The following is a 25323-nucleotide window of genomic DNA, read 5'->3' on the forward strand; positions in this document are numbered from 1 at the left end:
CAGAGATGGCACTTAGTTAAATGCTAAAAAAACCCCAAAACGTAACCATGACCCCTGTTTGCTCTGGTTACTTCAGTGAATAGTCATAAATCCATTGTAGTATGGCTAACTAGAAATTTTCTGCAAGATGCAAAAGTGATGTAGGAACACAAGTTCAGTTCTCAGTTCCTCCATAGAGGTAAACTTTTTATTTAACATACATACAAAGAAGTGTCAAACACAATCTCACTGGAAACTCATGTTAATGAATGTAGGTCTGCATTCTAATTGTGCTACACACAGCTTTGAGGCAGCCAGGTGCACCACTGATAGACCCTGTAGTCTCGTGTTCTTCATTAATGCCTTGCAGCTAATTAAATCAATGCAGCAGGCCTCTGGTCATGCCCTAGCTGTTAGCAGATTCCCCATAGTTTTGAATTCATCAGTGGCAGCTCACGTAATCCAATAACCATGACCTACATAAGGCTACTGGTATATCACATGACCTCAGCGTGATGTACCACGTGACTTAGCAGAGTCATACTGAGTAAAATAAGTCAAGACAAAATTCAACAGATGAAATCAGCCTTTTTGGTTATTAGTTATTAAATATTCGGATGCACTTAGCATAGCATATGCTTGGAGGCACTTATCTTGTATTTCGGAGACCTCAGTTCCACATGCATTGTGCAATGTCCATTACACCCACACCATACACTTACAAGGCTACAGTGACTCGATCCAGAATGGATTCAAATGAAACTCCTGAATCTATGGTCACTGGAATGGGTTCATCCTTCTGATGTTCTTATTAGCACAGATGAAAATGTTTAAAACGCCAAGTCTAAAGAATGTTAGTGATCTAAAACAATTACTCAATTGCAGCAGCACTGAGGAGCACTTCCACTTTCTCAAGTGCGATGAGAGTAAATTTCATTTCCTACTTGTCAAGTGACATGACAGCGAATGGAAACAAAAAGAGGAATTGTGGCGTTGCTAAAAGAATAGCCCAAAACACACACACACACACACACACACATGCGTCCATTAAACACGCAATTCAACCAGCAAAACAAAACTGTCAAAAGACTTATTTGCCAGGATAAAGCTGACACTTGGGATGATCAGCTACTCTGTTGCTGTGTACAGTGGAATGCCAAGTAGTGCAATCATTGATAATTGGTTTTAAAGGGCAGACATTTTGTCTGGTGACTTGATGATGCCATTCTGAATGAAATGAATACTCTAACAACCACCCAAAGGTCTGGAGAAACTGCAAAATAAACTCATCGGTCAAGGCAGGAGAAACAACATAGATGCACACAATTTGATACATTACACACAGACATTTACACTCAATACAATAAATATACCTCCTGTGCAATCATGATAAATACGTTTTTTTTTAATTACAGTAAAAATCTCTATTAATAGCACCTACGAGCCAAAATAAACTTTGTCGTATGACACTCACTTCTCTGAAATGAATGTGTCACTCTGACATATTAATTTCAGTGGCAAAAATAGTTATGCTGTGCAACATTTTGAAACAAGAATAAAAGTCACAAGCTTTAGCAGGAAGTGATGTGAGAGCTACTTACCGCAGGCACCAGCAACTTGTTGACCTCCTCCACGGCTCGTTTGAGCTTGATCTCGGCACGGTTCTGAGCATCTTCTACAGTGATTAGGACGTGTAGGTCTTCATTCAGGTGTTCCCAGTTGGGCTTGCCACGGTTCTGCTCCTCCTGGGACAAAGCACAGGGGATTAATGTGTACTCTTATGCAAGCATGGTGCAATTGCTACACTGATTAGGAATCAGCGGAAGCTAAATAAGAATAAAGAAAACGAACGAGGATGAAACTATATTCTTCAGCGTATTTGACTGAAGTGGGGTGAATTTCAATTGATACATGAAAGCCATGATCAAAGAACAGGGAGTGTTTGCTGTCTGAACTTTGGCATCCTGCGTTCTAGTTTGCTGCTAGATCTCACTGCTCAAAACCTGGAGGGGACCAAAACAATGTCCATTGTTTTCACTTCTCCAGCAGAGAACAGAACCAGCAAGAATGCAACAGGAAAGGACATGGAAATAAACATAAAATGAAACAGAAAGCGGTACTGCGACTTTGATCTGATTCCTGCAGCAAGGACAAGATATTTTACACATGCCATGGTGTAATGTGCTGATTTACAAAGGAAGCATCACAAGGCACAAACAGAAGCTCATAACACTGAGCAGCAGGAGCTTCCACAGCTAGCAGAATAAAGGAGCAAATAAAACACTCACTGCCTTCCTGCATATGATATTCCCAATCAGGCGTATAAAACTTACTGAGACTCAGATTCGGTCTCAATGCAGAGCAGCACAATCACAAAAATTCTAATTCACCAGCTGAAGATCTAGCAACGCTGGAGTGATTAACTGATAGGAAACAACATTGCAGTGGAAAAAGGAAAGCCGGCCTTTTGTTTGTCAGCGCCCTGCATTGTTCTCTGCTTGCCTTTCTTTTCATATATAATTTTCCCAGATGAAAAAAAAAAAATAATAATAACTAAGATTTGATTTATGCAATAATCAGACATGCAAACAGTGCTCATTTTTCTCCTCGTGCCAGCAAAATGGGAAATTGATGGCAATCCACGCCGCCGTCTATGCTGCTGCATTTTGCCTGCTGATTTTCATTAGGGCTCCATTGTTGGCCCTGTTCGCGTGATGCGACGAGGGAAAATATTGCAGCATTAGCATCGTCAGACGCGCTCAATATGATTTATCATCTGACACTGAGGCAGCACGCTCATATTAGGTCACTTCCTTTTTTCTTGCCGTTCATCAGTCCGTTTTCTGCTCGGCTGATTTACTCGGCTTTCCTTGGTTTTGACAAGCACTAAAAATTGATCCTCTATGCCTGACTGTGACAGCTCAGCCGCCTATCTATAGCCACCCAGTCAATAACTCATGGACAAAAAGCCCAGGAAAGACGGCCAGGAGGGTGTGTGAGTGCCAATTTCAAAGGGGTTAATGATAGGTCTTTTTGTCGGCCTGTCTATCTGAGAGTCTGTTTGCGTTTGTGTGTATCTTCGAACGCTTGTTTTCTCAGGGATCACTATGATTTTCTCACATTGCACTTTCTCAGGCCCTGTCGGACACCTAGTGTCAGGCTCGTAGTCAAGGTGACGCTGCCATAATGGTCTGCAGAGGAAACATGTCCAGCTGTGCAGCTGTCCACTTGCCTTTTGTTTACACATCCACTACTTCTCTCTGCCCACAACCCCCCCCCCCCCTCCATCCCTTCTCGCTGCCTCTGTCTGTAACTGGCCATCCAGTAGCCATACAGTGGCATAATCAATGTCTATAAATCCACTGGCCATCTCCTTTGTAATCTTCGCAGAGGCAATAATGTCGTCCTGAGGCTTCAGCGGTAATATCACAGCTGCCTAGGGAGGAAGGGGAGAGGGCTACCTGACGAAGCACACACACACACACACACACACACACACACACACACACACACACACACACACACACACACACATGCACAGAGGGAAAACTGGGGGATGGAGAAGAAGAATAGAATCTGTAGAGTGAAAGAGGGTAAACCTTGAGTTCAGTGGTGCTGCTATATAAGCAGTCATGGGATGATTGCAGGTGTTTGTTAACACACGATGTGTAGAATATTAAAATATGTTTGCATTGTAAATGTGCATTTATAAATGTAAGTCCCTCTAAATAAGGCCGTCCACCAAATGCCACAAATGTAAATGCATTAACAGCATTGTGTAAATGTGCCTTTGCTTTGTGACAGCGACTGTAACTGCGAGTGTATACTGTATGTACCACTTTCAAATATTACAGCAGGTTAAAGGGTCGAGAGAAGAAGGAGCGAGGGCTGTGTGCTGAGATCCTGACAACGCTGTGATTGTGTAAAAGTCTCAGCACATCAAAGGTCCTTGTTAAAGGATTTAGAGAACAGAAGAATCTAGAGTTATGCTCTTTGTTACTCTTAATCACAGCATCTTAGTATTCTGCTTGCACAAAATATCACTGCCACACATACACATACATTTACATGGATGTGGACACACACACACACACACACACACACACACACGCACACACACACTCTTTTTTACTTTTGTGGAAGTAAAAAAAAAAACTAATTCAGTTTCCACAAATCTGTTCTTTATTCCGTTTCTTGCTGGGTGACTAATAAAGACGGACAGAACTAAATGCCGCTGTTGAATTATGTATTCCTGTTATGCATGCTGTCAGTTTGTCCTCGTTCATATTGAGCTGAGACAACACTCGGTTTAAGTCTCAGGTGTCCTTGCTGTAAAGGTGTAGAATTTTTGAGCGCATGTTTTGACAGCGGTAATTAAGATAGGTTTAAAATTCTGTGGTATTCTGTGGCTCCTTAAAATTTACATCGGCAGACATTGAGCCCATGGCTAACTTCTTGTTAGTGTAGTCACGGCGTGCCTCAAATATTAAATTAAGTTCGGCTCATATAAACAACTGCATTTAATATGTGTCCACTGTGAGGGGCGGAGGTTGTACTAAATAAAAATAAACACTGTGCAAATGTGCAGTGAGCACACACACACACACACACACACCGTGTTTCTGTTTCATGGCTGTACTATGACTAGACAGTTCTAAAGTGATTTTAACAGCCTTAATAACAATAATTGGTGGCACGCCAAAGTGTTGAGCTGAACTTTTTAGAGAAACTGAGCCACCAGACAACAAGATCTCACTCTTCATCTGCACACTCTTAGAAGAGGAAGTTTAAACCTAGAACCCTTAAGGCAGGAGTTCCTAAAACGACCCCGAATGGACATTTTCTGTGTCTTTACGTCTAGACCACCTTACATTCGTTAATTCCAGGCTAGAAAATTGATTTGAACATCCCATCACATCTGCAACGTATTTTAGACGGAGCAGCCTAATGGGAACGGTGAACTTACATTTCAAAAAGTCCAAAGGTGTGTTTGAAAGGGCGCATCTCTTTCCACTGTGACATCCAGCTTCGAATGATACACAAGGAATAAAACACCACGGGGCGTGTTGTTAAAGGAAAATAATCCATGCTGGGGTGGTGTGATACATCAACTTGAGTGGCATTGTTCACACACTTGTCTGTGTATCTTATATATCACTGGTCACCAACCCTCTTCCTTGAGATCCTCCTTCCTACAGGTTTCATCTCCAACTAAAACCTACACCTTTTTTTGTTGATCAAGAACTTCTTAAGGCAATGTTTAGAGGGTCAGATGGGCATGATTATGGTTGGAGCTAAAGTTTTCAGAAGGTAGATCTCCAGGAACAGGGTTGGTGAACACTGTTATATGCATTCCGTCTGGAAGATTAAATTCAACATTCACTAGTCGGCACATCAGATGCGAAACATCCCTTTCTGGCAGGTTTCCAAGTCGAACTGTAAAATATTTAGCGAATTCCTACACAACAACATCAATCAGACTGATGAGCTGTTGTCATTGGCTGCATTTCGGATCAAAAACTCTGACCTTACATTCAAAAATATTTACCAATCTAGAAGATCCAGAAGATCTTTGGGTAGGTTTAAAGGTGGCATGATAGATTTTTGAAATACAAACACTAACTGTAAGAGGAAAACCGGTTAGTGTTAGTACTAAATAACTGTCTAGAATAGTACGTAAGTATGTGATCTGAGACACAATGCTCGTTTGTTTAGTGGAGGTAGATGAGGATATTTGACAGTTTTTATTGCTAAATTCTTATGCTGGTGCTGCATGAGAGGATAGTAAAAAGGACTAAAGTAAAATGTGGCTTGTTTAAATGTGTCTCCTGCTTACATTTTGAAACAGTAGCACACATAAACCATCTTTGTAGTTAGAGCAATATTTCTAATAATAGTTTGGAAACCGTTTTGCCTTAAGGGTTCTTCAGCTTGGATATGTGTTCTACAGAGAGGATTCGATGTAGAAACCCTATAGTAAGTAAAGAACCCCTGTACAATTTATGCCCCCTTTTGTGGGTCGGTGGTGGTTTAGCAGTTAAGGCTCTGGGTTACTGATCGGAAGGTTGGGGGTTTAAGGCCCAGCACTACCAAGCTGCAACTGTTGGGCCCTTGAGCATGGCCCTTAACCCATAACTCTCTCTGCTCCATCATGTCTGACCCCACGCTCTGACCCCAGCTTCCTGACATGCTGGGGTATGCGAAGAAAAGAATTTCACTGCATATGTATACGTGACCAATAAAGATTCATTATCATTATCATTATAATACTGTATACACATAAATGTAGAGTAATAATGTATATATGTACAAAGCTACAACTCTTTCCATTTTAGATTTAAAATGCAAAAAACAGAGCAAAAAAAATAACTTTAATATAAAAAAAAACATGAGTGAAATTGTAACCTTTGGTTACAATATATACAAGATATGGTTTTATCTTTCATTAATTCTTAACTCAGATAGAACACTATAAAGTCACAAATTACACAAATAGGTTATCAGGTTATTTATTCATGACGAAACATAGTTACAACTATTTTTTTTAAAAAGCCACTGACTGAAAATAATAATTAAAATAGAATGATGTGTTGATTTGATGTCATTTGATTATATTAAGAACTTTGTTGAGTTTGAATGTCTTTATTTATTTATTTTTATTACTAACTACATATATTTATAAGGGAGCATATGACTGTGGAATCTGTTATCATAATCAATAATTAAATGGTTACATAAATATTGTGACAGGCCTCTTTCCTTTATCGGGTCTTTATTGGGTAGAACCTGACCAAGATCTGCAAAGTCTGAATCTCTATCTCTCACTCTCTGTGTGTTTGTGTGTGTGTGTGTGTTTGTGTGTGTGTGTGTGTGTGTGTGTGTGTGTGTGCGTGTGTGTATGTGTATGTGTGTGTGTTGTGCCTTAATCACTCACTTTATTGTTTGGGCAACTCCATTACACTTCCAAAAGAGATTTAGAAAGACGATGAGAGTCTATTTTGTTCAATTTTAGGATGCAGCGTGAGATGTCTTTAAAATGAGAGCGGGATAGATGTGCAGGCTGTGGAAAGCCTTGCCTTGGGTGTTCACAGAAAATGATCCTGCTGCCAGATGCCATCTCTGCTCACATTGTGCTTTAGGCAAGCATAAGACAAAAGAAACTCAATTGCATTTAGATAGCATCAATAAGTGCTACCATTTTCTGGTTATGTACAATTGATGAGGCTACACTGTATTTTTGAAGACCATGCGGTTAAAATATGGTTGAAAACTATTAATATTTTGAATTAAAAAAGATGTTTCATAAGCATAACTGGGATGGTATTAAGAATGTTTAAAGAAATATACAGTAATGCTAAAAGCAGATAAAGAGAACCCAAAAATATTATACTTGGTCATTTATTCATTGAGGAAAATGATCCAATATTACATATATCTGTGAGTGGCAAAAGTATGTGAACCTTTGCTTTCAGTATCTGGTGTGACCCCTTTTGCAGCAATAATGGCAGCTAACCAGGAATTTTAGCCCATTCCTCAGTACAGAACAGATTCAATGATATTGGTGGGTTTCCTCACATGAACTGCTTGCTTTGGGTCCTTCCACAACATTTCTTTTGGATTAAGGTCAGGACATTGACTTGGCCATTCCAAAACATTAACTTTATTCTTCTTTAACCATTCTTTGGCAATATGTTTTAACAATTTCCTTTAGAATTTGCTGGTATAATTCATAATTCATTATTCCATCAGTGATGGCAAGTCGTCCAGGCCCAGATGCAGCAAAACAGTCCCAGACCATGATACTACCACCATCATGTTTCACAGTTTGGAAAAGGTTCTTATGCTAGAATAGAGTGTTTTCCTATCTCCAAACAAAACACTTCTCATTTAAATACAAAAAATTCTATTTTGGTCTCATTCATCCACAAAACATTTTTCCAATACCCTTCATTAACATTAACATTAGCCAATGTGAGAAAGGCCTTTAGTTGCTTAGAAATTACCCTGGGTTCCTTTATGACCTCACAGACTATTATGTCTTGCTCTTAGAGTGATCTTTGTTGGTTGATCACTCCTGGGGAGAGAAACAATGGTCTTGAATTTCCTTCATTTGTATACACATCTGTCTGACTGTGAATTGGTGGCGTGCAAACTCTTTAGAGATGGTTCTGTAACCTTTTCCAACCTGATGAGCATCAACACCTCTTTTTATGAGGTCCTCAAAAATCTCATTTGTTCCTGCATGATACACTTCCACAAATGTGCTGTGAAGATCAGACATTGATCAGGGTGCTCATTCACACTCACTGATTGTCATCCCAGTGATTGAAAACACCTGACTCTAATTTCTTCTTCAAATGAACTGCTAATCATCGAGGTTCACATACCTTTGCCACTCACAGATATGTAATATTGGATCAGTTTCCTCAATAAATAAATGACCAAGTATAATATTTTTGTTTCGTTTGTTTAATCGGCTTCTCTTTGTCTACTTTTTGGACTTGTGTGAAAATCTGATGAAGTTTTAGGTCATATTTATGCAGAAAGACAATTCTAAAAGGTTAAAAACTTTCACGCACCACTGTATGAACACAATATAATATTGAATAAAGCAAATATTTAAGCATCTGAAGCCTAATAATGGGCAATAGACCAATAGCGAATATGAATCCTAGCTCCTTCTATATGTTATAGTGCTATTATTTGCTTGGGCTGCCAGAAAGACACTCTGCATTCAGTGAAAACACACACACACACACACACACACACACACACACACACACACGTCAGGCAGCATTTGTATCACTTAAGCCATGTGCACACTGGTTCATATGCATATGTGTGCATATAAGTGGAAATAAATAGTGAGAACAAGCCATGTAAAATGACACAGAAAACCGGCACACTTGCCCAAATGGAGACTAATCTAATCAAACATGCAGGTATAGGGAATAAGCTGAAACTGAGTCAGAATGGAAAGATTAAACGAAGGTCGAAGAAGATCTACACAGAGGTTACTTACTATTTAACTGAGAGCCTTAGTTACCATGTACCTAAACATGTGAATATTTACACTTTGCATTCGAGAGGTTCAAATGATCCCGTCTATGTTAAATACCCTAGCAGTGCTTGCTGTGAGGGCCAGGACTGAGAGCACACACAATCTCACATGCATGCATGGACACACAGACCCACAAAAACACATGGGATGGACATGCACACAAAGCTGAGATCCGATACACCAATGACCAGCTGTGCTCCAACAGGACGCCGAACCGATCCAGATGTGGGAACGGAGTGTGAGATGACAGCGGCACTTTTCACAGAGCGCTTGTTTTATTTTTCTGCCTGCTCCCACTCAGCACCGTGCAACATAACCTTTGATAACTATCTCTGCGAGAGTCACTTGTCTAAATACAAGTCCAGCCCTGCTTATGCACCACTTTCTCAGATCCTCTCACATACATGGAAGAGTGTATAAAAAAAAGGTTACACAACTAATGCAACCAGCTGCATGTATTATTATGATCAGGGTTTTATACGCTAATAAAGTCAATTCCACAACCACACTATGACTTACACAGACTTACATCTACTCTTATACGAAAGACTGAGAGTGTGTATGTTTACCCAAGTGGTCATAGACTCTGGTAATAGACTATGGACATAACCCCTTACTCTCAGACCCTCCCAGACCCCCACTGGCCTAGAGAGATAGATACCCAGCATGCAACACTCAATCTGGCGTTTGAATGGGACAGGAGCCCTGGCAGGGACACTGGAATTAGCCCTCTTGCAAACCGAGGCCAAGGACAATGTTTAAACACCTGCCCAAAACTGTCAGATGCAGCATGGGGGAGTGGGGGGGACATCATACATCACAGAATGAACCATGCCAGACCTGCACATGATGCACAATCCATCCACTATACTCAAATACTCCTTACCGTAAATGAGCAGGATATATATATATATATATATATATATATATATATATTTTAGGACAATTGCTCTAATGCATGAACAATGGTGTGTGTATGTGTATGTGCTTACCTTTTTCTTGTCTCTCATGGAGCCTTTGCCTCTCACCATGATCTTGCATCCTGTCTCAGCCTCCAGTTGCTTGGCCGTAAGCCCCCGTGGACCAAGGATCCGGCCCACAAAATTAAACTGCAACACACAAACACACACAACACTTAGTCCTCTGCTTATACACCGCATGTAGACGGGATTAAATGTATTACATATCAAAGGACACTTTCTACAATACACAAAAGATTGGTATGTTAAACCAGTAAGGTAAACCAGCACAGGACACCCTGTTTCACAGGCCAAGCCCAAAATGGCAAAATATTAAGCCTTTAATGGTCTTAACAGTTAATTAGCAAGAATTAAACAAATAGATAAAGTAACTTCTGTCCAATGGTTTGTTCTCAAGACCATTAAAAGCTTAATATTTTGCCATTTTGGGTTTGGCCCATTTTATTTTGTGTATGTAAAAGTGCTTCCATAATAGACATTTATAAATAAATAAATAAATAAATAATAAAAAAAAAGATAGAAACTATAACTACTGCAAAAACTATAAAAACACAATTTCACTAATGGTCTAATCAGTGATCTTGTGAAAATGCTACTGCACATCCTTGGAGCTTTACACACAGATTTGAGCCTTTATTGCAAATTCAGACAGATTCCTCTCCCTTATTGTAAAGTAATATTTAAATGCACTAAATTAAAAAAAGGGAAAAAAAAAAACCTGTACGAATTGACAGAAGTTACAAATGATTCGTTTTGAGATGAGTTTTCCGCATGGCATAAGGTTGGGTTGAGTTTGTTCCGAAATGCTCTTCTCGGCTTTATCTTGAGACGCAACCTTTAAAACCCAGATAAAATCTACCTCATACATTTTTAAACGATGGAATGATGGCAAACTCGTCAAAACATTTTAAAAAAAAATCAAACAATCAAAAACGCCACAAACATTTCAGCACAAAAAGCATCACAGAATAGTTAGACCACTGGTGCTGAAAAAAAGAGACATCATACAAATTATTATTATTATTATTCGATTATATTAATTATTAACAAATTCTTGTTGATGAACTGTAGCCTACAATAAAAGGAAGAAAGAAGGTAAGAAAGCAAGAAGAGGGAGAATAATATTTCCTGGGAGGCACCTTGTTTCAGCAAGTTGTCTAACCGTTATCTCAGCAGCTCATCAGCCTGAGCTCCGACAATGGCGCTCGATGTGTGGTGAGTGGTGCCCTGCCTGCTCCAGGCCCATCACGACAAGATAAGAGCCACTGATCCTTCACCTGATCGATTGGGTATCAGAGCTAACCTGAGAGCCGTCAGTCAAAAGATCAGGCGCCGTCCGAACTCCACCATACGCTGACATGTGAATGGATTTGACTGACGAGCAATAAAGCAAAGCCAACTTTGAGTGTTTTTAAGAGATAAACATGAATTGTTTTTCTGTGGGCCTGCTTCTGCTATTTTTAAACAGTCCAACTGCTTTACAGTAGTTTACAGGAGAAATGAAAGGGAAAGTCACAAGTAATCAGTGGATAATAAGTGCTAATGTTATATTAAATATGCCATACATATCATTCTGACTAGATACATGAGGTGCTGCTCTCGTGTCCTGATGTTTTGCCACAAATGCTGTAAACAAAGACTATATTTGCTCTCACGTGATCAGTTTTACTATCCGACAATCTCCTCCTCCTCCTCCTCCTCCTCCTCAAATGAATTCAATTCATCAAAATAGCATAGTCAATATGACTTCTAACAAATTTTGTGGTGAGGCAATGGGCTGCTACAAAATCCTAGTTTACACCAATGTTCTCTGTTCTAATCAATAGTCCTTCAAGGCCTGATTTATCAATCCTTTTAATATTCAGATTCAATTATGTTTTCACATGAGTGACTCCGTGCATAATCGACTACTTGTAAAACACTGCTAAGTGTATGTGTACTTGATAACAGCATATTTTTGCCCCTGTTGCATATTACATGGGCATGATATGAATAAAAAGGAGCAATTAAACTGCGGCAAGGCACAAAAGCAACCGTACTGGCACAACATTTATATTTATCAGCATACAAAACCTCTGAGCAGAAGAAATACAAATCTGTGTGTTTCATACGCTACACATATCAGGCAACTGTACTATTTGAGGCTACCATATTTACTACTCAGCAGGTGGTCTTATCTTCATTTCATTCATGTGTTCTTGAAAACTGAACTTAGATAATGGTTTTTATATATATATATATATATATATATTACAGAGAGCTGAATATATCAGTGCACGGCAAATACCTTTCTTTCTAGTCTTGTACAGATTTTCAAGGTGCCCTTGGTGATGTGGAAATCAGAGGGAAGGCTAGAGAAGCTCCAGGAGGCCTTCATTTTTATATGTACAGCTGCGTTCATGCACAGGTGGAGGCTTATTGCACAGACATCCTGTATAGTTTGGTATACCCTGTTATCTGTATACATATCCCTGAGTACAAAGCGTTTTATCCTCGAGGAGTGTGAGTCCTTCATAAAAAATGTAATGCAACCACTTTTGAATAAGTATGTACGTGACTCACTGGGCAGTCACATTTGTTAAATATATCTTATTATCATGTTATTGTGTGAGCAGTAGGACAATGATAGCTAAGAGCTTAGAATGTTCAACACCACAACACTGCTTTATGGGCTGAAAGGCTACATATGACATTCACATCATGTCAGAGAACTTGCAAAGAAGGACATTTCTCTGCCTTTAACACATGCACACACACTACACATATCTTATGGTTGAACTCCATCTCTTGATTATTTCATATTTAGACCTAATAATCTAACTGTTCCATATTGTTTCATATTTCTGATTGATTCAGAAGATTTTAGATTGTTGGAGATTGTGTTAGAATTTTGTACACTGTTCTTGATTTTTTTTAAGGGTTTCTCACATTTTCATTAATATATATTCATTAAAATATCACAAAAAACATGGCTTGTCCAAAAGTTCTAATGTCATACTAACTGCTGCAACTCCAAGGTTCTTGGTAGAAGATACCAGGACCAGGATCAGAAAATAATACTAACTTATTTAGATGCTTTTAAAAACAGAAACCATATAATTACAGTATTTCTGGCATGATGTTAATGGTGTGCAAAAACTTCATCACATATAGTAGACCTTGGTTTGAATCTTTACAGTCTAACAAACAACAAAATATTCTACATATAGGATCAAATTACTCTTCCTTTACTTCTTTAAACCAGGACACATGCTTATTATATAAAATAGTTATTATAAACTATTGTATACTACATAAATCTAATGTGACTCTTCCGCATGCTTCAGGGACTGGGCGATATGCCATAATTGACAGAACCATGAATTCTGCTCTCTACCATTGAAAACTGAAGGAGATTCAATCATCAATCAATCAATCAATCAATCAAGTGCAGATGGGTTGTGGAGCAAGATAACAATCCAAAACACAAAAGTCCACCGCTGAATGGCTCAAAAGAAATGGAATGTTTTGGAGTATTGGACTGTATTAGATGATAATCAAATATACATAGTAACATTTATATCTCAGGAATCATAGGCAGGGCTATAGAATGGCTAAACATTTTGGGATAATGTTCATTGGACTGATGAGTCAAAAGTGGAAGACCGCTACATCTGGATTAAAGTTAACACAGCGTTCCACAATAAGAAACTACTGTAAACTACACAAATCTAATGAGGTGCTTGTGTAGGCTGGCCTCTGGGTGTTGTTAAGAAAATATCTGTAATTATACAGGTTTTTGGTTGCATAACCCATTGTAATAATCTACATACACATTTGAGCAAGGAAGAAAGATAATATTTGGAGAAAGCTAGTCTAAGGTCGTATTACAGAGCTCAATCAGGATACTCTCACCTGAAATTATAATGCTCTCAGTTGAGCTAAATGACAGATTCTGAAATGAATGGAGCTAAACAGTTCCCTTTATTAATAATGTGCAGCACACATTCAACTTTATCAATGGGTTCTGCTTAAAACAAGGAAACCGTTTGAAAACAAGAACCGTAATAAATGAGAAAGGTAAGACGATAAAAACATATATCAGCTACTATGAGGGAAGATGCGTTAGCAATTCAAAGTGTCTTTTCTTGCAGCTTTCATGGACTTTGATGTTCTGTAAAATAGCTCTTTTAGCAAACTGAGAGCATTTCTCCGCTAATGTTCAAGCTAAATGTCCTATATTTATTAGAATTTTATAACAAATTTCTACTAATTCCTAGTATTATTTAATCTAAAGCATGTAATCTAAAGCAGTGTTTCCCAATTGGGTGCCGTGTAAAAATCCTTCAAATATTTCTAAAATGCTAAAATGTGTATAAAACATTTAATATATATGAGAAATATCTGATGACTGAAATAATAACACAGACACAGAAATAATAAGACAGACACACACGCATAATAATAATAATAATAAAAATTTACATATAAAAAATAATAATTCCCTCCCCCTCGACCCCCCTCGCTGACCTGTATGCATGTGTTTTATCCTAATAATTAGCGCGTGACGATGTGTGTGTAGTGCAAAAAAAATGGACAGATTTCTTAAAAGAAAAGCTCCAGATGATTCTGGACCATCAACTTCATCCTCATGTAGCTAACACTGTCTAGCATTAGTGTTTGTGTAGGGTGCCACAAATGTTTTTAATTTTCAAAGGGTGCCATGACTGAAAAAAGGTTGGGAAACGCTGATCTAAAGAGGCTGATAGATGTTTCTATGGCCTTAATCCATATGCAGTGATTGCTGAATTGAATAGACAGCATACTGCAGAATGGAGTATCACTAATTGGACCAATACTGGCCTGAAACTCAATCTGTGTCAGAACACATTTTCACATAGTCAAAATCCAATCCATAGACATAAATCCAATTCACTGTAATTAATGCCACAAACATGTGTGAGATGTGGACTGAGACACACGTTTCATGCATTTGAACAAATGACACAACTCGTTTTAAAAAGCCTTTAAAATCAAGCCTTCTGCACTACTAAAAAAACAGATGTTTGAAGAGAGCAAGCTTGCAGCGCCATGAAAAGATATTTTTCCCCTTCCTGATCGTGTATAATTTTGCATTTGGCACACTTAATTGTTTCAGGTAATCAAACAAAAACAACCTGAGTAAACACAAAATGCAATTTTTAAATGATCATTTTAGTTATTGAAAAAAAAAACACCAACTGGCCCTGTGTGAAAAAATAACTGCCTCCTAGTTACTCAATCAAACAATTAAACAAATTTAATTGATTAATGGGTTCAGTTAGGGGGGCAGGTTTGTTTAGTGGTTAGCATGTTTGCCCACACCTCTAGGGTTGGGAGTTCGAGTTTGCGTGTTCTCCTCATGCTTCGGGGGTTTCCTCCGGGTACTCCGGTTTCCTCCCCCAGTCTAAGGACATGTGTTGTATATTGAGTGGCATTTCTTAACTGTTCCTAGTGTGTGAATGGGTGTATGAGTGTGTGTGATTGTGCCCTGCAGTGGATTAGCAGCCTGTACATGTCCCCTGTGCCTTGTGCCCTGTGTAGGATAAGCAATACAGAAAATGGATGGATGGATGGATGGATGGGTTCATTTAGACTAGATACACCCAGACTAGACATACCCTGGCCTGATTACTGCCATCTCTGTTGTATCTAAACACTGCTTAAATAGAACATTTCCTGCAATGTGAAGTAGGCTAAAAGGTCTCAACAATCAGCACACTATGACATGATCATAAGAAACTCTGCAAGAGATGAGAAAGTTTGTTCTTGAAATATATCAGTCTGGAAAGGGTTACAAAGCTATTTCTAAGGTTCTGGGACTCCAAAACACAGTGAGAGCCATTATCTCCAAATGGAGAAAATTTGGAACTGTGCTGAATCTTCCCAGAAGTGCCCAGCCTACCAAAATTCCACCAAGAAAACACTACCGTCTCATCCAAAAAATCCCACAGGAAGACAGACAAACATCTAAGAACCTGCAGGCCTTGCTCGTCTCAGATAAGGTCAGAGGTCATGATTCTACCATTAGAGTGAGACTGGATGAAATGGTATCCATGGGATAGCAAGGTGAAAAGCACAGCTAACCATGAAGAATATAAAGACTCCTCTCACATTTGCCAAAAATACCTTGTTATCAACTCCAAGCCTTTTGGGATAATGTTCAGTGGACTGATGAGTCAAAAGTGGAAGACCATTACATGTGGCATAAAGTTAACACAGCGTTCCACAATAGAACATTTTACCAACAGTCGAACATGGTGGTGTTAGTGTTTTGGTGTGGGGATGCGTTGCTGCTTCAGGGACTGGGCGATTTGCCATAATTGACAGAACCATGAATTCTGCTCTCTACCATTGAAAACTGAAGGAGATTCAATCATCAATCAATCAATCAATCAATCAAGTGCAGATGTGTTGTGCAGCAAGATAACAATCCAAAACACAAAAGTCCACCGCTGAATGGCTCAAAAGAAATTGTACAGTATTGGATGATACTCAAATGTACATAGTAACATTTATATCTAGGGATCATAGGCAAGGCTATAGAATGGCTAAACATAGAAATATGTATGGTAGCACTATTTGTATTGTTCTCCGCTTGATAGATAGCTTTGCTTGTATTTCCTCATTTGTAAGTCGCTTTGGATAAAAGTGTCTGCTAAATGAATAAATGTAAATGTCAAAACAGAAATAGGAAATATGAAAATTAATTTCCTGATGATTTATTCTACTATCTGGACTATGAAAAAAATATAGATAAACAGACAGACAGACAGACAGACACACACACACACAAGATACAAGTGTATTTTTGGCAAGATTCTGATACATGATGAATATAATGACCATAATCATGTTAAACTGAGGAGGATTTCTACAAACAAGATTTGCATCTGTCTGAATGCCGTTGATGAAATCTCATTACTGCACCTGGTCTGTGAAAAAAGAAGCCAAGTCTTTTCACAAACAGTTCATACAGCATGACCCACCAAATATATCTCCTAAAAGACTAAATATCAGGATCCAAAAGAGCTACAGCTCTTGGATGAGACCCACACACATATCCATACTAAAACAGATCCACAATTACACACACACACACACACACACACACACACACTGCATTACTCATACGCTGCATGCACACCCAGAGCTTATGTGACAGCAGCAACTACTCTACCTGAGTGGATATATCACTTCTCTACCTCCCTCCACTCCCGAGCTGTCATCTGAGCTTTGATGCTGCTCTTTCACACACACACCCTCCTGAGCCTAGGCCTTTTGTGCTGGGTCTTCTCCTGCTGGGCAACACACACACCACCTCTGCTGAGCTTGGCATTGATGAATGCCTATGTGTGTGTGTGTGTGTGTGTGTGTGTGTGTGTGTGTGTGTGTGTGTGTATACACAACCTCGTTTGTGTGTGTATATAAGCGTTTGTGATGGGATGGAAGAAAAGTGCAAATGTCTGTGCTTTTTAGGAAGGAATCTAGAAGAGAGAGGGGAATTAAATTTTCATCTTCTGCCCATCAGGTGGTCAAGGCAACTGAAGGAGATGTGCCGGAATGGATTTGAGAGCCTAAACCTCCATATTTCTGCACAAATGATCGTCAGCAGTGATGTGTGTGCATGGTTCCGACAAAAAGCCGAGTTCAGGCATAAAGCCTGAGGCATTATGCTGAACACAGCTGTTACTGAACACAGATATTGACTTAATTTCAGAATAAGCCTCCAACTATTAGCTATATCTACTGTGGTGAATTTGAGTTGTGTGGGACTCTGCTGGGCGTAGGTCACAACAGGTAATACTGTATGAATCAGAATTAGCACCATCTCTGTTGCAGTGCTGGTTGGAATATGAGGCTATGCTGGTTGTAAACCAGTTAAAAGGTGCATTGCACCAATTGTGACCGAGTGGTCACCAACCCCGTTCCTGGAGATCTACCTTCCGGAAGACTTTAGCTCCAACCATAATCGTGCCCACTTGACCATCTAATCATTGTCTTAAGAAGTTCTTGATCAGGTGTGTTAGATTTTGGTTGGAGATGAAACCTGCAGGGAGGTAGATCTCAAGGAAGAGGGTTGGTGACAAAAGCACTGAAGAAACATTTCGTTCTGTTTTTCCTACACACTGTTCACAAATTGTTTACTTGGTCAGGGAGTTGCTATGGAATGAAATTTGTGCCAAAAGTATTGAACGTAGCTTTTCAAGAAGCGAACTAAAATATACAATGGGAAAGAAGCAAAACAATCTGAAACTGAAAACAATGAACTCGGTGGAAAAAATGTAACATGGTCTTCAAATAAACAGCATTCTTTGTTCACGATTTTCTAAGCTTGGTTTTTGCTAATCATGATTCATGAATGTTTTCCTTTACGCTCCACAAGTTTACGTTCGCCATTCTAGCATAAACCTGTCGTGTGGGCGGGGCTTAACAGCAATTTACTCTCATTGGCTAGAGATTATTTATTTATTTTTGTTCCTCTGGTGGAAATAGAGGCCGAAGAAGCCACCTTCACTGTCTCATGATGACTTTTTTCCATTTATAGTTACATTTAATGTTGTGGAATGTCCACTAAACAAATTTGTTCAAATTTTATCACTTAGGTCATAAAAGCTATAAACAGTCTTTTGCTCACCAGCCTCATTTTTTTTTTTATGTCTTATGAAGTTTTTCAAATGGAAACCCATTTAAGTGTGGAAGCAAAAAAAAAGTACATAGTATGTGTGCTAGTTTTCTGATATGGCACTTTACCATTTGGAATGGGTGAAAACTTGAATACTTGAAAACACACCTGTGTAAGTCTTGTTTGAAAGTGTGTGTGTGATAATTCGCATGTCTTTGTGTCTAACCTTAAATGTCATAGTGCTTTGTGATCCAGACAACAGTTGCGTTCAGCATTGGGTCACAGGACTTATTTTCTTCTTTTTAAAGCCTACAGAGTGTGTCTGGTCATTTACTGCACTCACCAGGTACAGGGTTTTGTGTGCCAGTTTTTGCGCGTGTGAAGAATTACAGCTAGGTGTGTCCTTTTCAGTGCGTCTTACTTTCAATAGAAAACAATTCTGCCATGGCTCAACAGGAACAGAAAGGGCTCACTTTTTGGAATACTGCAGGTTTTTCACATTGTGTTGCCACTGACAATGCTAGTTTAATCACCAAAAGAACAGTATCTGAAAAGCCAACAATCTCTGCTCAATACTCTCTCCCTGCTCAGAAGATACTATTTACTGTTTCCAGCACCACTCACAAGAAAAAAAAAAAACCACAACAACAACAAAGAAAATCATTAGGCTGTAATAGAATCTCTAATATCTGCTGTTCAAGGCTCAGGCCTATTTACACGATCTGCACAGTGGAGATTATGCGTGTTTTCCATCAACTACAATAAAACAGGCAGCAGGGACGTAATTAGGGCTGTTTAAGACAGCGCGTGCGGGCCTGCCAGAGAGCGCGAGTGATGGCATTATCTTATGAAGATAAACGAGCTGGCACTGCTAATAGGCAAATTAATTATTGCATGACTTCAAATACCACTGCGCTCTGATTCCTTTCTGCAAGATGTCTTTTGTTTTCATTACTATGTGGAAGAAGGGGAGGGGATGCAGGGCAGGGAGACTGCCCTACTCCTTTAAGAGGGGGTGGGGGTGAATTTAATATCTGAAACACTTGATTTCTCCGACTTGGTTCAGCAGCTGGGTTTATACCCCTATTAGTAGATCTTATCGTAGACCTCACAATAACAGTACTTAGCAGGGATGGATGGTATAAATGGGCTAGCACGGATAACAAAGATTTTTTTAAAAACCCCAAAAACATCAGCATAAGGTTTCATTTTCTGTGGGTGGGTTATTTGAAACATTTGTGGAATCGAGCACAATAGCACCACCAGAGGTGTGGGTGAAATACAGGTACAGGTGTAATAAACACTAACAAGTTAGATTAAAAAAAAAAGTTTTTAGATGAGAACCTAAAAGTAGATAAACTATCCAACTGAAGTAAAAGTTATACAAAAGGACAGATGACAGAACTGTAAGTTCAGTGTTTTTGGTTCAAACTAAAAAATGAAAAACAACTTTTCTTTTTATTAGGTTTGATATTCAAAGGAAACATTCATCAGGAATGCAGCTGCTTATCTACCTTTAATTGTGTTTGTGTATGTGTGTCACATAATTCTCATGCCATTAATTAGACCTTGCATTATAATAAAACAAGATAAGATAAGATAATACTTTATTAATCCCCAGATGGAGAAATTAGGGTGTCACAGCAGCAGCAAGACAGGTGAAGAAAAAAGAGATAGTAAGGAGAACAATACAGATATATATAAAGAGTATATGCAAGATGTATAAATATGTATATGTAGACATAAGCGCAAACTATATATACTAGAGATGCACCGAGACTAAATTTCTCAGCCGATACCGATAACTGATTATTCAGAGTGATATCGGCCGATAACTGATAACGATCTGCCTTTTATGCCTTCTTTTAAATTAATAATAATGAATTCCACAATTCTGAAAGAAATGGAAATAAAAACTTTATTCTCTCCATTTCAACAAGTTGTTTCACAGTAACTGGTCTCATAAACAGAAAACACATTACTCACATTAACATTAACACATGAACTACATTCTGAAGATTAAAGTAAGAATTCTTAATTTATTGAATGTTATTAATTCATATTAACAGAATTAATTGACTGAATCCTAAAAAACCTCCTGTTAGTCTCACATTCACTCACAAAAGCATTTTTTGATGATATTAACTCATATTAATATTAAATGGATATGAAACATAATACTCTACAAATATATTTTCCTGTGCAATATATAACTTTTTTTTGTCAATTCGTCTTCATTTAAATCGTACTGGCACTTTAATTCAGCGCGAGCAGCGCACAAGTAGCGCAAGGAAAAAAATTAGACTCGATGCCGAAACTCTGATTCACTGCTGCTCACTTCCGGTCTAAAATTTCAGCAGTGCAGAGCTTACAGAGATTTCAAACTGCAGCTTTGTTGTCATTCCACACCAGAGAAATCATCTTCACACACAGCACGAAATCGATGTGTTTACCCGCCCTCTTTTAATTGACAGGATATAATTGGCCCTGAACATCGAATGTTATTAAACTATCAGCCGATAGCCAATAGCGTGAGAAATAGCCTTTATCGGCTGATACATCGGTGCAGCTCTTATATATATATATGTATATGTGTGTGTGTATATATATATATATATATATATATATATATATATATATATATACATACATATACATACAGTGCATCCGGAAAGTATTCAAAGCGCTTCACTTTTTCCACATTTTGTTATGTTACAGCCTTATTCCAAAATGGATTAATTCATTATTTTCCTCAAAATTCTACAAATAATACCCCATAAAAACAACGTGAGAAAAGTTTGTTTGAAATCTTTGCAAATTTATTCAAAATAAAAAACAAAAAAAGCACATGTACATAAGTATTCACACCCTTTGCCATGACACTCAAAATTGTGCTCAGGTGCATCATGTTTCCACTGATCATCCTTGAGATGTTTCTACAACTTGATTGGAGTCCACCTGTGGTAAATTCAGTTGATTGGACATAATTTGGAAAGGCACACACCTGTCTATATAAGGTCCCACAGTTAACAATGCATGTGAGAGCACAGACCAAGCCATGAAGTCCAAGGAATTGTCTGTAGACCTCTGAGACAGGATTGTATTGAGGCACAGATCTGGGGAAGGGCACAGAAACATTTCTGCAGCATTGAAGGTCCCAATGAGCACAGTGGACTCCATCATCCGTAAATGGAAGAAGTTTGGAACCACCAGGACTCTTCCTAGAGCTGGCCGCCCGGCCAAACTGAGCGGTCGGGGGAGAAGGGCCTTGGTCAAGGAAGTGACCAAAAACCCATTGATCACTCTGACAGAGCTCCAGCATGTCTCTGTGGAGAGAGGAGAACCTTCCAGAAGAACAACTATCTCTGCAGCACTCCACTAATTAGGCCTGTATGGTATAGTGGCCAGACGGAAGCCACTCCTCAGTAAAAGGCACATGACCGCCTGCCTGGAGTTTGCCAAAAGGCACCTGAAGGACTCTCAGACCATGATGAAACAAAGATTGAACTCTCTGGCCTGAATGGCAAGTGTCATGTCTGGAGGAAACCAGGCACCAGTCATCACCTGGCCAATACCATCCCTACATTGAAGCATGGTGGTGGCAGCATCATGCTGTGGGGATGTTTTTCAGCGGCAGGAACTGGGAGACTAGTCAGGATTGAGGGAAAGATGAATGCAGCAATGTACAGAGACATCCTTGATGAAAACCTGCTCCAGAGCGCTCTGGACCTCAGACTGAGGTGAAGGTTTATCTTCCAACAGGACAATGACCCTAAGCACACAGCCAAGATAACAAAGGAGTGGCTACAGGACAACTCTGTGAATGTCCTTGAGTGGCCCAGCCAGAGCCCAGACTTGAACCCGATTGAACATCTCTGGAGAGATCTGAAAATGGCTTTGCACCGACGCTCCCCATCCAACCTGATGGAGCTTGAGAGATTCTGCAAAGAAGAATGGGAGAAACTGCCCCAAAATAGGTGTGCCAAGCTTGTAGCATCATACTCAAAAAGACTTGCGGCTATAATTGGTGCCAAAGGTGCTTCAACAAAGTATTGAGCAAAGGCTGTGAATACTTATGTACATGTACTTTTTTAGTTTTTTATTTTTAATAAATTTGCAAAGATTTCAAACAAACTTCTTTCACGTTGTCATTATGGGGTATTGTTTGTAGAATTTTGAGGAAAATAATGAATTTAATCCATTTTGGAATAAGGCTGTAACATAACAAAATGTGGAAAAAGTGAAGCGCTTTGAATACTTTCCGGATGCACTGTATGTGTAAGTAGTGCAAATACTACAAGATGGTACACATATTACAGCAATGTAGCAGCATATATGTAGTGTAGTAATGTAGTACTAGTGTAGTAATGCATTGCTCAACTGTAATACATTAGTTTATATTAGTCACATTTCGAATTTTTATATATATATATATATATATATATATATATATATATATATATATATATATATATATATAAAGATAAAAGCATAAACTGTCAACTGTCACAATACTGAAAAATATTTTGTCACTACACAGAGCTAGGGACTCACAATGCTTCCAATAGGTTTTATCACTAACTGGCACATTAACATAAAAGATTGATCCCCTGCTCCTTTAAATGACATCCCACCTACTGCTTCTCTACCTGGTTTGACACTGGTCTGTGATTGCTCCAGATTGACAGCATACATGGCTGATGAGCATCAGCGCTGCCATTACAGGAGTGTGAAGGAGAGGAGGCCGAGCTGAAGGGCTGTCTGGCTGCCTCACACGGGCCTGAGGTGTTGTTGTGAGCAGCCATCATGTCCTAATGAACCCTAATTAACCTTCATTAGCTTTGCAGTGATCCAGAACGCTGGTGCTCCTGCCGCAGCATTCTCCCCTGTGAGCATTCCTGTTTATTAACGTCAGGAATAATGAGAGGATTCGTGCTCCGTGAGCCAGTCCTCACCTAATCACAGCTGAATGAATGGGGTGGGGGGTCCGTGTAGGTGTTTCAGTATACGACCTCTTTTAGGCTGTGGTCTGGCTTATTGAGAGCGTTCACCTCAGAAAGAACATTCATGGGTGGTCACACATCACACGCAAGTCTCAGATCTGCACTAAACAATCACAGAGAGCGCTCGAAAATGCAAATACACCTACAAAAGACACATTTATATGCACGCACAAAATTAAGTCATATTAATCACGACCAGCTGGTCCAGAGACTGCTGCCAGTCCCCAGATTACATCCAGCAGTTTAGCATTCATTAGGCCCTCATTCGGTAGTGAGTTATGGGGCCATCCTTTCAGCCTGGTTCAATTAAAACAACGACACCTGGAGAAGCAGGGCAGCTGGCCAACTCTCACCTACAACCCTCACAGCACCTTAGACATTTCACACTACAGGTAACATGACATCAAAAAAGCATCTCACTCAAATACGATGTTCGCACACTAACTAGATATAGTTTCTGATAACACAAGGAAAGATATGGGATAAAGGGTATTTGTGACATTTTTCTTTGTAAAGCACATGCTTAGAAATCATTTTGAGTTTGGCCAAAATCCCAATTTAATCAACACGAAAAGTCATTTTTAAATGTCATATATGACCATCATAATCATGAGGTAATGTTCAAATGACTCCATTTTTTTTTGTGGTAAATTTGGAGCCAAAATGATGAATATGCACTAAAAATTCATATATTTTATATTATATTATATTTATTATACTAAATATTCAAATATTCATATATATATGGTGCATATAGACATATGCACCATGTATATACACTATATGAGTATATGGTCACACTGTAAACCCGGATAGTTCATTTAACTCAAAAAATTTGAGGAAACTAATTCATCAATTTCTTCAAGCCAAGTACACTTAAATGTAACAAAAATGTATTTTAAATTACAAAGTTTGAGTTAAATTTTTGTTATCTTTAAGTGTATTTGGCTTAAAGAAATTGATTTATCAAAGTAAAAATTTTGAGGTAATTAGTTTCCTCAAATTTTCTGAGTTAAATGAACTATCCGGTTTTACAGTGCACCTGACCATCACAACTATGTGTGATTCTTCCCCAAACTGTTGCCACAAAGTTGGAAGAACACAACTGTATAGAATGTCTGTGTGCTGTAGCATTACAAGTCCCCTTCACTAGAACTAAGAAGCCCAAACATATTCCAGCATGACAATGCCCCTGTGCATGAAGTGAGCATCATGAAGACGTGGTCTGAAAAGGATGAATTCGAGTGGCCTACACAGAATCCTGACCTCAACCCCACTAAACACTGAATCCGACACCAGTGCCCAACCTCACTAATGCTCTTCTGACTGAATGGGCAAATCCCCACAGCCATTAATCTGGAATGGGACGTTTAAAAAGCACATATGGGTGTGATGGTCAGGTGTCCACAAACTTTTGGCCATGTAGTGTAGTTTCTGTTACATAAGCTGTATCACTTATTTCCTTATCATTCATGTGCACACAGAGCTGCATGACACGTTTTGAAATGATTTCTTGTGTTGATTACTAGATTTTGTTTATTTTACTAATACTTGAGAGGAAGCTTGAAAGGACACATTTTTACTGCTATTAAACGCCTGGATTGGATGAGTGTGAAATCCATTGCTAGGTAATGAAGAAAACATGACAGTTCAGCC

At 38.9% G+C, this 25323-nt stretch overlaps 1 protein-coding gene across 3 annotated transcripts in view; it reads right to left on the reverse strand.

Moving 5' to 3' along the window:
- Positions 1-25323, reverse strand: part of LOC128605387 (KH domain-containing RNA-binding protein QKI-like) — a 77154-nt gene that overhangs the window by 24767 nt on the left and 27064 nt on the right. For all 3 annotated transcript variants that reach the window (XM_053620780.1, XM_053620779.1, XM_053620781.1), the window contains exons 3-4: positions 10033-10149; positions 1581-1724 (exon numbers count right to left, since the gene is read on the reverse strand). In XM_053620780.1, coding sequence (XP_053476755.1) covers positions 1581-1724; positions 10033-10149 — 261 coding nt within the window. The remainder of the gene's footprint in view (positions 1-1580; positions 1725-10032; positions 10150-25323) is intronic.

This window comes from Ictalurus furcatus, chromosome 3, assembly GCF_023375685.1.
Source record: "Ictalurus furcatus strain D&B chromosome 3, Billie_1.0, whole genome shotgun sequence".
NCBI classification, from domain to species: domain Eukaryota; kingdom Metazoa; phylum Chordata; class Actinopteri; order Siluriformes; family Ictaluridae; genus Ictalurus; species Ictalurus furcatus.